The sequence below is a fragment of the Theobroma cacao genome, chromosome 1 (genome assembly GCF_053813885.1).
Source record: "Theobroma cacao isolate CCN51 chromosome 1, ASM5381388v1, whole genome shotgun sequence".
Lineage (NCBI taxonomy): Eukaryota > Viridiplantae > Streptophyta > Magnoliopsida > Malvales > Malvaceae > Theobroma > Theobroma cacao.
Window position 1 is genome coordinate 9,347,821 of NC_142639.1, and position 15,088 is coordinate 9,362,908.

Here is a 15,088-nt window from a genome sequence, read left to right on the forward strand (position 1 = left end):
AAGAAGAATCTTAATTAAGGGACTATCCTTTTTTTATTAAAGCAAATATTGATAAATATTTATAAGTTTGCTTATTTATATCAAATTCCTCATTAAAGTATAGTAATGAATTCATATTCATAGATGAATTCATGTTATATCACTTTACTGGTATAAACTTTACTATGTAATATAAACAAAAGAAAAGCATCAACACTTTTATACGATGCAATCAAATGTTTAACTTAAATATTTAATTTATTAATTGATACATAATTTTTTCACTTTACAAATAAGATTCGAATCTCTTTCTTAATTCTTAAAAAAAATCAAAACACTTTTATATGATAATCAGTTTCTATAATTTGTATTTAATTGATAATTCGTTATGAAAGTAGTCAACTATTTAATTATTATGGGTAAAATACCTTACTATCTAAATTTTAATCGAAATTTTAAACAGGTATATTAGTTTTCGAAAATGAACATTCTATCTCAAAAGTACAAATAACGTTAACAGAGATTATAAATTGATTAAAATGTCATTTCTTTCTTTATTAATTTAAAAAGTTATTATTATATTTTTAAAAAATACAAAAAATTACTAGCTTCCTAAGAAAGGAGCCACAAATGGTGCTCCCCGAGATAGCATAAGATTTATGCTTCTTAGATGGTTTTTTTTAATTAATAAAAAAGTTAATCAAAAATTAATAAAGTTATATAATAATAATTTTACAAATTAATTAAAAGTAAAATTATTTTTTTATTCTTGCAATGCCATTAAACTAACGAAAACACTAACGATTAAAACTATGTATCCAGCGAAATATATTTTTTTAAAATAAAATATCTATTTTGAAAACTAATATACCCCCATATAATTTCAATTAAAACTTAAAAATAAAGATATTTTACTCAATTATTATTTTTTTTAATAGAATCAACATTTCAGTGAGCAAATAAATCATGCCAATTACAGAGGTATTTTTGGTGCTAATGAAACAAACATCCATATAAGATAAGCCTAAAACACTCACAATTGCACAATCTTAGGTGTGTGATTTGGCTGACCTCCCCATTCACATCCACGTAGTTGTCACCCAGTGGCACCATAGAAGCAATCTGCAATCATCCGAAATGGCTGTCTAGCAACTTTTAACCTTAAGAACCAAAAGGACTGACCTATCCATCTAAAACCGCAGCAATGCTTTTGTCATCATCTGCAAGGTGATGCCTAATAACTCTTTTTTGTTCATCTAACTTGTAATAGGCTCTAAATTCAGAGCTAGAAAAGAAGGTCTCCAAGTCTGTGATTTCATATTCTACAGCCTTGGCTTGCAGATCTAGTTAAAAATCAATTATATGTTTCTTTTTTACCAAAAAATGCTATGTTTATTGATCTATATTTTGTGAAGTAGTAATTTTTCACAATTTTTTTAAAGGAAAATATGACTGATATTAAAACTTTTCTAGTGTAAATATAAAATAGAGCATCAATGCTTTGATGTAGTTTGTTTTATGATCAACTTCTGTTTTTCTTTAATTCATGATCCATTATTAATTATTAAATTAAAATTAGAGTCATTGGATCATCTTCATGGTCTAATATGTAAATTTTCTTTCCTTTAAGAAAAGAGTTTTAGGTACACATTGCATTAAATCTATCACTAGGATTCCTAATAAGTTGCCGACCAGCTCAAGTTTAAATGATTTCAAAGAGTTGTCTGTCTCAGACGAGTACAAGACCGTTTAGGAAATATTAGTACACACAAAGTGCAAGTGGCATTAGCTGACGTGAATGGATTGCTTCTCAGCTCAGGCAAGTTATTTAACTGATGGTAATGCTATCCAATGCATGCTGCAGCAGGGGATTTTGCCTGCGCAATGGACAGTAATTCAAGCACAACAAGTTTACAGAAGCAAAACACAACTGTCTAATAATACAAGCATAAACCGCTAATGCCACAACAATGTTGGCAGTCCTGTTCTTACACTTCCTACATTCTTGTCTGGATTAACATTCAACATCTGGTTTACCTAGGACCTGATAATATTGAGGGTAATGCTATAGACATGGTACCCGCTCTGCTGCATGGAGCTGCAGGTGCTTGCGGATTGAGAAAATCGTAAATTAAATTGGGTTTAACATCCATGAAATCTTCCAAAACACGTAATACATCTGTCATGCAAGGCCTTCTAGTATAATCAACTTGCAAACACCATGCTGCAATCCTCATCATCTTCACAACCTCTGCTTCGTTTGGCTGCATGTCTTCGCTCATCTTATCAACCAGATCCAAAAGCTTCCCCTCCTCCGCCTTTTTCATAAAAAGATTTAGTAAGTGCATCTCTTCTTCTGGCTGAGTTCTTTCCACATTTCTCCTACCACACAAGATCTCCAAGACCACAATGCCAAAGCTGTAAACATCTACTTTCTCCGTGATGACAGCACTTGACCATCCAGGAGCCATGTAACCCGGTGTGCCTCTCATTGTTGTGAAGGCTTTGTCTTGGTCCCTGGCAAGTACTTTTGACAATCCAAAATCCGCAAGTTGTGCATTAAATTTTCATCTAACAGAATGTTTTGGGGTTTGATGTCTAAGTGTAAAATTTTCTGTGTCCAACCCTCGTGAAGATAGGCCAGTCCTCTGGCTATATCAAGGATGATTTTCCGCCTCAAATTCCAACTTAGACGGAGTTCTCTGTCTCTGGGAAAGATCCATTTATCCAGAGAACCATTGTGCATGTACTCATAAACGAGAAGCCAATGGGATTTCTCGGCACAAAACCCAATCAGTGTCACCAAATTAATATGATGAACACTTCCTAACGTCTCAACTTCAGCTAAAAGTGACTCTCTGAAGTGACCAGGGCCATCAAGACGCTTCACTGCTATTTTAGCACCGTTTGGCAGAGTTCCATGGAAAACAGAACCAAAACCCCCTTCACCAAGCTTTGCACTGAAATCCTGTGTCATGGCCTTCAAGTCTTCAAAAGAGAATCTAGTGAATCTCTTCCAAACAGCTTTTGAGTCTTTTTTTTTAATTTCTGCGCAAGGTATTCTTAACAGCTTTTAGATCGATATTATTTCCACGCAAGAAGAAGATGCCAACTACTAGAAGCAGGGTAAAAAGGACTCCAAGGGTTGATCCTAGTACAGCTGCTTTACGTCTTGATCCTTTTTCTTGAGCAGAGGACGTGCTGGGCCCAGGTGCCGCAGACGTGCTTCGTGTATGTTGCACTTTTATATATGAAAAACTGTTATAATCATTAATATTCTCCTCATCTCTTTTGAATGAAAAGATTTTAGACAGAAGACAACAATACCCATTTGATGAATTCCGTTGCTGTCGATATATAGCAACTTTGCATGAACAATTCTGCAAACAGGTCTCCTTGCAATTTTCTCTATCTGTATTCTTGATATGAGGGATGAAATTGAATTAATCATAGTCCTTAAGCTCAAGTAAGCTATGACTATGAAGATCGGGAGGCTCGCAAGAAAGAGGTATATTTTCATGACATCCAAGATTCGAACGCTCTTCAGATGCCTGGCTGAAGTAAAGTACTGATTCATTTCCCTCCGCTTTTGGACAAGAGCAACTCCCAGCTGAACAAACGCCATATTCTCCACACAATAAGGGGAAACCACATGCACCAGTGTAGTTAATCAGAAGATCAGATACTGGCTTCCATTTTGATTCTCTCAATTGATAAGCCCTCAAATGTCCATCACTCTCTAGTTGAATGAACTGTGCCGCAGACGTAGTAGGAAGCAGAAAACGATCAAAACTTCCATTTACATATTGGACTTTGTTATTGCCCTGGATCATGTGTTTCACCCTCAAGGGTCCAAAATAGACTCGTTGAGCATCTGGTTCAAGGAAAGCAATCAAACTATCATTTATAAGAGCTAGCGAGTATAATCCTGCACTTGAATTCGATGGCGACACATTTGCTGTCAGCTTTTGCCCACAAACTAGTGCCTGCCCTGGAACTAATGTGTCGGTCGGGTGATCAAAAGACTGCCAGACTGTCTCATTGTTTCCGTCGAAAAGCACAAGGTTTCCCTCTTCAGATAACTTCAATCCTGAAACAAATTTTCCCGCGGTGTTGGTGTTCCAAACTGGAGTGCCATCAAGATCTAGAAGTGTAGCTCTAATTTTAACAGGATTGTTTCGATTGGCAGACCACACAATTTTTGGAGAGATGCTGGAATTACCGTTCAAAGTATAGATTTGGAAGATGGAGACAGCAAAAAGGCACTCGCCTTCTGAACTTTCGCAGTGGAAACCGCAAACAAAAGTTCCACTGATAAGGATGGGCGTAACACCTGCGGAATCCCAGAAGCCAAAGTCAAACACAGGAACGTTAATCCAGGAATTTGGCAGATAAGCAACTGACGGATAGGCGATATCTTGTGCATTTATCAAACATGATGACGATGAGACGAGTAGAATTATTAAAAAGGCAGTAGCAGAACCAGTATTGTTTCCAATGACCATTACTTCAGCTCCAGCCTGCCTGAAAGAATTCTTCTTAACAAAATTGAAAGGATCAAATTACCAAGGCTGGCTTCCAAATAAGTAAGCGTTGCCAGTTGCTGAAAAACAAGTGTGAAGATCCAATCCAGAAACACAAGAAAAGAAAGATAGAGAACAGAAGGTTTTCGGTACTTGTATTAACCTATTAATTGTGCCCTTAGAAAAGAAAAGGAGGATGACAATTCACGCGTTTATGGTCCAAGTCAATTGCCTTCTAATGGCCGTCAACAAAGATGTATGGTATGCTTACATGTTTGCGCAAGGTACATTGGAAGTAAAAAGTCCTTATGTATCGAATGATTGGAATCGTACGTAATCATACTTTTGACAAAAGAGAAAAGTCAGTTAAACAGGAAAATTAGTATTTGAATGATTGGAAGGATGAAACCAAACTTAGAAAATTCTTTAACAAAAATGTTTGAAAAATATTTTAAAAATTTTAAAAATTTTAAATAAATTTTTATTTTTTTATTACATTCAATTATGTTCTTATATTTTTATTTTTAAATCAAGTAAGCTCTTATAATTAGTTATTGTTAATTAATTTTCAATAGTCAAAATTATTATTTATTATTTTATACTCACATAACACAGACAATGCGTTAATATGGAGAGTGAAAAATATCGCATGATTATATCATCATGTCAAATGTCACGTTATATAATGTTATTATCAATTATGATATGTCGATATATCACGTCAAGATCACATAGTGTAAAATGATAAATAGTATTTTGATTAAGTCAACAAAGGTTTATTTGACTTAGTATAAAAATATAAGAGTTTATTTAGTTCAAAATTAAAATATATAAGTTTAATTTAATGTAATAAAAGAATAAGAACTTATTTAAATTTTTTAAAATAATTTAGGGGCTTTTTTATGTATTATGTCAAAAATTCATTTATTAAAACTTGAATTCAAACCTAATAAAATTTGAAAAAATCCATATCCAAATAAGTATTTATTTAACTTTTTTAAATAGTTTAGAACTTTTTTCAAGTGTTATGTCAAAATTCATTTACAAAAACTTGAATTCAAACATAATTAAATTTGAAAAGATTCGTATCCAAAATAATTTAAATTCAATAAAAATTTCAAATTCAACATAAATTCGAAATTGAAATTAATATGATCCAAAATCATAATAACATGAACCTAACATTAAAAATATAAAATTTAAGAAAAAATAACATGAACCTCTATTTCCTTAAATTTTGATGGTAATATATTCTTGGCCCACCATTAATAATTTTTTTATTTAATGACGTAACATAAATTTTTAAATAATTTTACCATGCAACCCAGTCATATCAAGTCAATAACTCACTATAAGCGAACAAAGAAAATAGGTAAACTTTCTGGATGAACAAAGAGAACAGGGGAGCAAACCAAAATTGAAAAGAGCAAGAATTAATATATCATCAGAAAGACATTAGGTAAAAAAATGTCCAAAAAAATCAAACACTTTGTACTGTGACCAACATAAAATTGGAAACAATAAAATCTAACATAAATGAATGGTGCATGAGTATTGATTTGAAATATTGATAATTTGCAAAAGCAAAAGGATTAGGTGAAGTTGAAGAAGCTTTGACCAGGAACAAGGTAACGTTTATTAGGATGATTCAAATAACATAAGTAGAAGATATTCCAGTTAACTAAGACATAAGGAAATCATAACAGAAGAAACAAACCAGCACATGCCAAGTCCTTTGGGTATACAACAACATCATCATCTTCTTCATTGGCTACTAAGGTATCTTAAAAAGATTTTAGGAGACTACACAAATCCAACAATGAAATGTCTGCATGCATAAATTCGAACATTAGTTTGAAATTATTCCGACAAGGTTTGACATTTCAAATACAAGGAATCTTGAAGAGCTCGTTAGCTTCACATTAAAAAGTCTCAGAATAATTCTGGGAGCATATTATATTATATATTCCAAGCATAATGAACGAAAAGTTGTAAGGGACGCAGAAAAATCTGCCATGACTGAAGCTTCTGAAAAAGGGTTTTTGATCTCTTAACATCATATACAAATTCCATGAACAAACTCTCATTTTTCTCTGGTCCATAGGTTAGAAAAAAATTTACAAGTATCCTTAGTCTTACCTCAGTGTCTGCCTCTCCTTTGTTGCAAAAGCAGTACGCCCTTCCTGCCAGAAAAATTAAAGACTCCTACAATTAAGAGAAAGTAGGCAGTGACTGAAGTGTTACTAAAATCTAATATTGAGAAACAATTTTTTAAATTGACATTAAAAAAAAAAAAAGAAATATAGCTAAATTAAATGTATGGTATACTGACGTACCATGTGAAAGAAGAGGGAAAGAAGCTAGTTCCACTGATAAGCCAAAGTCAAAGACAGGAACGTTAATTCAAGAATTTGGAGGAGGAGCAACTGACGGATTGGCGATATCTCCTGCATTTATCAAAAATGATGGTGAGGAGATGAGTAGAATTATTAGAAGGGCAGCTAGCAGCAGAAGCAGTATTTCTTCCAATGGCCATTGCTTTACCTCCAGCCTCCCTCAAAGAACTCTCTTTAACAACATTGAAAGGATCAAATTACCAAGGCTGGTTTCCAAATAATTAAGCAAGTGTTGCTAGTTGCTAAAAAACAAGTGTGAAGATCCAAGACGCAAACACAAGAAAAGAAAGCTAGAGAGAGAACAAAAGGTTTTCAGTGCTTGTATTAATTATGCCCTTAAAAAAGAAAAGCAGGATGACAATCCACGCGTTTAAGGTCCAAGTCAATTTCCTTGCGTGTTTGTGAAAGGTAGAAAGGTCCTTAAGATAATATTACAGTAAAGACGTTAGATTGTAGAGAGCAGAGTTGAGAATTACACCAATCAACACCCCTATGATACAAGATTTTTAATGTTACATCTCTCACCATCATCGCATATAAAAGAAAACACTGGACCTACAACGAGGAATAAAAAATACATAAAAACTAAATGTGAAAAATGCTCCAACACTTTTTTAATAAAACCGCCCCAACTGCCTTGTACCTGCCTCTGCCTGTGGTTCAATTTGCAGAGGGGTCTTCGTTTCCAAGGGCCCACATGAGTTTTGAATGAGATCCATTGGAGCAACCCTCCTTCTTTTATGAACATTGAATAGCTCACTTGCCCGTGGCCTCAGTATACAACAACAAGAAATGTCATAGCACTCAATCGATTCAGCATTGACAACAACCTACGCAGGCCACAACAAAATAATATTAGAATTCTATTACTTGAATGTTGTTAACAGTTTTCCCATCATACACACTCCTATATCCACCATAAAACCATAGCCCACAACGTTCAATTACGCATGGGATAATAATTTTTCTTAAACAATTAAAATTCACAAATTTAACTTTTATGAATAACAACATACTTGGTTTTACTTCCATATTAATCAATCAATTATGTTCAAAATGGATAAAGAAACAACAAATGACACAATGCAACACCAATTCTAACATGCTTGTTCAATATTAAAGTAAAATTTTGTCACCTAAACCATTTATGAAATTAATATTTAATTATTTGAAACAAAAAAATTCATAACAATAATAATAATAATAAACTGACCATCGTATTTTTCTTTTGCTTGTCCCCTCCTCCAGCCATAGACTCAGCTTTTGATTTAAAGAAATATTCAAGTCTAAATTAGAATAACTAGAAATGTAGCAAATTATAAATGTTGTTTTTAATAAAAAAAAAAGTTTTATTAATACTTAAATGAAATGCTGGTGAAGTTAGCGTTTGGATGTTGAAATGATCATTTTTTTTCTTTGATCGTTTCTTCATGTCTCACTCTAAAGTGAAGCAAAAGATTTAAAGAAATCGTAAATTAGATATCTAAATTTTAATTAATTAATTTACCCATATGAATCCGTGAAGTGAATTCTCCAAGTAAATTTTAATTAATTAATTTACTCATTTGAATTTGCGAAGCGAATTGTTTAAGTAAGCTCTTGTTGCAAACGCTACGGTCCAAATCACTATGACACCATTGTTTTCTTTACTTTTTTCCATGAAGCAGCACAAGTCATTGTTTCATTTTTATTTTTTTATTTTTCCATAAAGCAGCACAAGTCATTGTTTCATTGATCTTATTCAACTTTTTTATTTTGGCCATTTTAAAGTTATTTTTTATACATTTTAATTAAATTGTGTGTGTACTAATTGCACCTTTTCAAGATAACGGCCAACAATATTCAATATGCTAAATTGTGTGTGTACCTTATAGTCATCTAAATTGTGACGTCTCAAAGTTTCAAAGCAAAGGCTGATATGAAACTTTCTACTAGTATTTTATTTCATTTATTCAGCAAATACTCTGCATGGTTATTTGCAACAAAGTTGCGTACATATTTGACCAATTGTGTTAATTCATTTATGATAGATAGGTTAACCATTTGCATTTACAAAAGGAGGAATTTATGGCAACCAATCAGAATACCACATATACCATACAAAAAATAGAAAATAAAAACGAAACAAAACAATACTATTCCATTTGAATGAATGAATGAAATGGATATATGATTAGCTAGAGTCAGCAAAAGAGTTCTGCGTAAAAATAGGAATATCCTCTACTGGTTTCTGCATCCCTTCATCCATCTTCTCTATGCAGCTAAAGTGCAAGAGGTTGCGGAGCAAGATGTTTACGTAAATACATGGCTTATCAAGATTCCAAGGGCCCCTCCTCCAGGCTTCTGCAACCACTTCCAAACAGTCAACAACCCATTTCCATCCCCTGTGAAGAAAAAGGGGAAAAGGCCCTCTATCAATCACTCTAACTTCTTGTTTTGAAAATAACCTGCCTCTCTCAGTGAACCTGAGACACACAAAAGATAAATTTTCATTAATCAGTACCCAAGAGGAACTTGTGGAGATAACAAAGCTTCTAACCAACCTAACAGAAACATGGAGACTTATACTCACGATGGCAAGTCATACAGGTGAAAAGTGTTGTCATTGCAGGAGCAGAGCAAAACTGGTTTAGTGTCTGCATCATTCATGCCACAAAGAGCTAGCACGCCCTGCATGCAGAAACAGTTCATATTAGCTCATGCTCAATGACAAATCCATTATCACCATTACTGCAAACAAAAGGTCAACCTTAGATTAAAAAAACATAACAGAGAAATGCAAGCCATGCATTTACAGATACTATAAACTGAATTGATTAATGAAAGCAACATAAAATTCAAACATTTTTCCCTATCATTTACTAGCAGTAAACCAGAAGCACTTCTTTAAATATCATAATAGGATAAAAATATGGCCAACCAATGGGACACCTCCATCTTGCAAAATTATGGTGCTATCATAACCATTCAACATTTTGAAATCAATGAGGAACACTATCTATATTACTAATTTTTGGTTTCTTGTTGCTGTTTGTATTTCATTCCGTATGCTTTTCTTAGTTCTGGTGGGTAAACTAGAGTCCTCTTCACTGCAAATTGCTCATCTCTCAGCCTTATGGGTCACAACCCACCTCAGAAGTTCAGAGCTTCAGACAAATGCTAATCCTAACAATACAGAACTCATCATTTTAACCAAGCTAAGCCTACACAATGACCATACATGCACCCCCACCCACCTCTTCTCTCTTTCCAAGAGAAAAATTAAGTTCAAATTATTTGCCTGCTAATATTGAAGGCTTTCCCATAACTTGGGAAATTCAGTTTATAATTAATGCACCTCAAAGGTTCCTTGACTAGCAGTTAATCAATTGAATAGCACTCTGAATATAGCAACATTCAATCACCCAGATGAGAAGTGATTGTTTTCCTTGTTACTAGTTCCTCAAGAACACTGTGACTGTCAGACACATTTAGTGTGATGCTGTTGATCCATTACTAACCATGACTGTACATACAGATATAGAAGTCAAGTAATAAACACACTGACAATGGTTGTAAATATGCAAATAAAAGCCAAGCATTAAACACAATTAGATTATATATCTAAATACATTAAGGAAGTGTGACAAAGGAACATACATTTTCTTCCTTATGAGTATAGATCACTCCACAATTTTCTCCTTCTGTAGCAAACCAAACTTTTATACTGCAGTCCAGTTAGCAGGAGAACAAACACCCATTACAATGAAGAAGAGACATCACAGCATCCTCATGTCCATTTAACGTCTTAATGCACTGCAATGTGTCCATGTCCCAGACCTGGTCAAGAGTAAAAAAATAGTACATAATAAAACAGCAATAGCTAAATAGCATAGCCAATGGAGCTGTGTGGTGAGTCACTTGGTTCCAAAAGGTTGATCATTTAATTGCTGTCAAAAGGACTCACAGATTGATTTCAATTTACAAACATACATATAGAAAGCCCCAGGTTTTAGCTTATCAGCTCAACCTTATAGTGCGATCAACAGAACCAGAATATAACTTATTTTCTCAGACAGTTAAAAATAGTACAGCACCAGAGTGGGCCCCAAGGATGGAACCAGTTGAAAAGGATTGGCCTCAGAACTGCCTTTCCATGCAAAAAAAACACCATTCTACAACCACCCAAATGAATAATTGAGTAACTCATCTTCAACCAAAGAAAATCAAATCTAAGACTGTGGTAAGTAATGATTCACGAAAGATGGATTAGAATCAGGCCATCACCTGTGCCCCAGCAAAAAGCAGGTTATTAGCAACAACCATAGAATATACTTGTCCAACAGGCCCTTTTAGACTAGACATCTACTGTCCCAATATCCCATGCCTACACGAACATCCAGCTGCCTCTAATTAGTCCAAACTGTCACAAACTAAACTGTACATAAAAAGGATTATAGATAGATCAAACCAAAGATAAGCATCAGCTATTATCCAACCTTAATAACACCTTTCATGCCAATGAACACCCATGAGCCCTCAGTAATCAAAGAACCAACTTCATCACCAAGATTACTCAAATGAGCACACTTTCCAAAGTGGCAGTCCCATGTCCGTACAGTTCCATCACTACTGCCAGAATAGAGCTTCTCAGACTCTAGAGGAAGGGCATTCCACAAACAGCCTGTGATATAAAAAAAAATTATATATTAGATAAAATTATAAAATTTTTCTTTGTTCTGTATATACACCAAATTACTGACAATAACCACCTTCTTGTGGCCCTCCAGCTTTGCCAACATCGTGAATCCATCCCCACGATACCATGAATGCAACTATCAGCATTTATCGCCTCTGGCACAGTAGCCTGACATCCAGTACTTGCAAACTTTATTTTCTTGCTCTCGGACCTTTGGAGTAGAAACATATGAATTCTTAGGGCGATGATTGGAGTTCTTTCTTGAGAGATCTTCTGATATAGCATGGTATGGCTTGGCATTTCTAGGGTAAACATCAATATTCGCAGCTTCTCCTTTACGTCGAACAAGAAGTCTTTCTACACTGTCATCATCATATCTTCTTGCTGCTCGTCTAATTCCCATGCTATAGACAAAAGATGTATACAAACCAATTACAGTTTCTTCAGAAGATGATCCAAATACCAATTCGGTTCCTTCAAATTATATCCAAACTTAGAACCGATTTTAAATCAGGTAAATCCACAAGCTTTGACAAGTTAAATCTTTAGAAGAAGATCCAAAACATATCAAATCAACTCCTTTGAAGAAGGTCCAAACTAGAAAGAATAAATCAAGAACAATCCACAGTCTCCTGTGCATTTCATTCAATCTGTTGCAGAACAAAATAAGTATCTCCAATTCAGAGAACGCATGCCCAAAGACCAAAGCCACGAATTCCACCAAAATCCGATTGCTCAGCGAGCCATAGATAACCTAAACAAACACTAAACTCTGGGAATCTGATAATTGCACACAATAAAAATGTAGTAAGTCCAAAATCACAGACAGCTGGATATTTTTTGAAATCGACCAGGAGCAAACCAAGGATAGCAGTCGATCTTCAAAAATCAAGAATCGAAAGCAGAAAAGATATTCTTCCAGCATATTCTTTTTGCGTTCTCACAAAAAAAAAAAACCCTAAGGGCTAAACATGTTTTTTCAAGGTATATCCAAACTAGCATAAATACTAAAAAATTCAATTCCATGTTATAGATTTTCCCTTTTCTCCAATACCAAAGCCCTCGACTATCAATTTTCTGGTCCTCCAAATTCCAGGAAAAATCCAACTATTGAAAGCCCACTTTCATGAGCAATCCTTAGAAAACCCTAATTAAACCCTAAACCTAAGAATCGGATAAGTGAAGATAACCGCGACGGAGCAACTCCAGAAACAGAGAAAGCTTCCGAATTTCCGAAAAGTGGGCGAGAAGAAATACTTGAAATCTAATGGCAGGTGAGTAAGGGTCGGTAGGAGAAAAAGAGCTGAAATCGATCATCATCATTATCTTCTGAATTGATTCTAAATAATCGAGGAGAAAGCAAACATGAGACTTAGATATAATTGGATTTCGGCGATCTTGCAAAATCAAATACGGGAACCGGTGAAGGAAAGCACAAGGCAGAGCACGGATTTGTTGCTGAGCGCAATGAGACTGAAATATTGGGTGGATTTAGATGACATTGATATTATCAATGAGGGCGTTTCTGGGGTAGGCCTTTACTTTTTATTTAATGAAAATATTGACTCTTTTCAAATTAATATTGAATTCCTAATTAAAGCAAAATATTAATTAAGTGATTATCTATTTTTTATTAAAGCAAATATTGATAATTATTTATAAATTTGCTTAGTTGTATCAAATTCCTTATTAAAGTATAATAATGAATTCATATTCATAGATGAATTCCTGTTATATCACTTCACTAATATAAACTTTTATTCCGGTTATATCACTTTATAAACAGGGGCGGAGCCTCCTCATGGGATGAGAGGGCCATGGCCCTCCAAAATTTTAAAATTTTATATGTTAGATAAATATTTTTAATTTTTTTATAAATTCTTTTAATAATTTTAAAAATAATTTTTTATTTAATAATTAATATAAATCAAAAATAGCAAAATAATTTTATATATTTGATTTAATTTTAAAATTTTTTATTTTTATATTATTATTGTTATTATTATTATTTTATTTACTTGTATGTTCCAAAACTCTACAAATTTTCTTTCATAAATTTTTACAAACCATTAATCATTTTTTTTATTTCTTTTTTATTATATCATATGTAGATTGTATTTTCTATTTATCATGTTCTTATGTTTTTTGTTATGTGAATTTTATTTTTATGATTTTAATGTTAATAAATAAATAAATTATTATATAATTCTCAAATATAAGTTGTAACGTTGCATTATTACTTAAAATTTTATCAATATATTATTTTTTATTCAAAATAACCAATACATTCTAACATCTATGCTGTAAAATTTAAGTAATAAGAATTTACATATAAATTAATAGAATGAAATAACTGTATTTCTTTTAATACAACTTTATTTATCATATATATTTTTAATGACTCAAATAATTTTTTATTTAATAATTAGTTTTATTCTTCAAACTGTTTGATAAAATTAGAGTCATTATGATTAGTATATTGCTAGTTAAGCCCAACAAATAATTTCTAAACTCATATGTTAAGCTTATCAAATTTTTTTAAAAAAAATATGAATCTACTAATCTAAACTCATTAAGTTTTAACATAAATCTAAATCTATCATAACATATTATATTTTAATAGTCCAACGTAATAGCCTATCATAACATATTATATATCAATAGTTCAACTCAATAACTCAATATGTTAATTAGCAATTTAAGAGGTAAATAGAAAACAAGAAGCGAGCTAGAACACACAAACTAAATAACCAATTCATTTAAGTTTAAAAAATTATTTTTCCTTCCACACTTGCGTGCAAAGAGTAAGAGGGACTCATTTTATAATTTTATTCAGACATATATATGTGACATCATCATTACTGTTAATATATATTTTTTTGTATATCTAATATTTTTAAAATATTATTTAATTTTTAGATGAATGATAATTGAATTATATATAAAGTTCTTTTTAACTGTTTAATGCCTCCTTCTATTAGGCCCCTCTTTAAAAAAGTTCTAGCTCCACCTCTATTTATAGATATAAAATATATAATTTACTTTATATTCACTTTAACAATATAAGTTTTTTTAAATATTTCGTAAATAAAGTTATTAATTACAATGTTTGATTTATGAATTTAAATAAATTATACTTATCTCATTATTAATTTTTCTTCATATGAATACTTTAGTTTAATTTAATTTACACAAACAAATTATCATCTTACATTAATTATTCATATTTTGAGGTTTTACATTTTTTTCCTCAACTTTCTTATTCACGTTTTTTTTGTTTTTTTGACTTTTCCAATATTTCTTCAACTTCTTTCTCTTTTACACTTCTTTTTATATTTTTCTCTTTTTTTATATTATGTTATTTGCATAATTATGTACGGGTTCTCAGTAAATTTACTTAACCTTTTCATCTAATTAATGACATTGTTTCACTCAATAAATAATTAGAATGTAAAAGCATATTGGTAATTTTCCTGGATATGTAATGTTTTGAATTTTGTGTCATTTACAGA

General features: G+C 32.4%; 1 protein-coding gene and 1 pseudogene across 4 annotated transcripts; both read right to left on the minus strand.

Annotated features, from left to right (window-relative positions):
• Positions 1–1,874: 1,874 nt before the first annotated feature.
• LOC18612093 (G-type lectin S-receptor-like serine/threonine-protein kinase SD2-5) lies at positions 1,875–4,624 on the minus strand (annotated as a pseudogene).
• A 4,272-nt stretch (positions 4,625–8,896) lies between these two features.
• LOC18612094 (zinc finger CCCH domain-containing protein 17-like) lies at positions 8,897–13,093 on the minus strand. Of its 4 annotated transcripts, none has more exons than XM_088803017.1 (6): positions 11,650–13,091; positions 11,377–11,561; positions 11,165–11,264; positions 10,538–10,693; positions 9,471–9,568; positions 8,897–9,363 (listed from the first exon to the last, which is right to left on the minus strand). In XM_088803017.1, the coding sequence occupies exons 1-3, from the start codon at positions 11,720–11,722 to the stop codon at positions 11,235–11,237; spliced, it is 288 nt and encodes a 95-aa protein (XP_088659143.1). In that variant the 5' UTR covers positions 11,723–13,091; the 3' UTR covers positions 8,897–9,363; positions 9,471–9,568; positions 10,538–10,693; positions 11,165–11,234. The 4 variants fall into 4 exon arrangements, with proteins under 4 accessions (XP_088659143.1, XP_088659142.1, XP_088659140.1 ...); XM_088803016.1 differs by having other exon boundaries at positions 10,538–10,717; positions 11,650–13,090; XM_088803014.1 differs by lacking the exon at positions 11,165–11,264 and having other exon boundaries at positions 10,538–10,717; positions 11,650–13,093.
• Between the last annotated feature and the right edge of the window lie 1,995 nt (positions 13,094–15,088).

Excerpts from the sequence above, each read along its gene's own strand:
- LOC18612094 (XM_088803014.1), bottom strand. The coding sequence starts at position 11,722 with ATGCTGATAGTTGCATTCATGGTATCGTGGGGATGGATTCACGATGTT. Across the intron at positions 11,562-11,649 it reads AGCTGGAGGGCCACAAGAAG|GCTGTTTGTGGAATGCCCTT; the intron begins GTGGTTATTGTC and ends TTTATATCACAG. Across the intron at positions 10,718-11,376 it reads GCATGAAAGGTGTTATTAAG|GTCTGGGACATGGACACATT; the intron begins GTTGGATAATAG and ends ACTCTTGACCAG.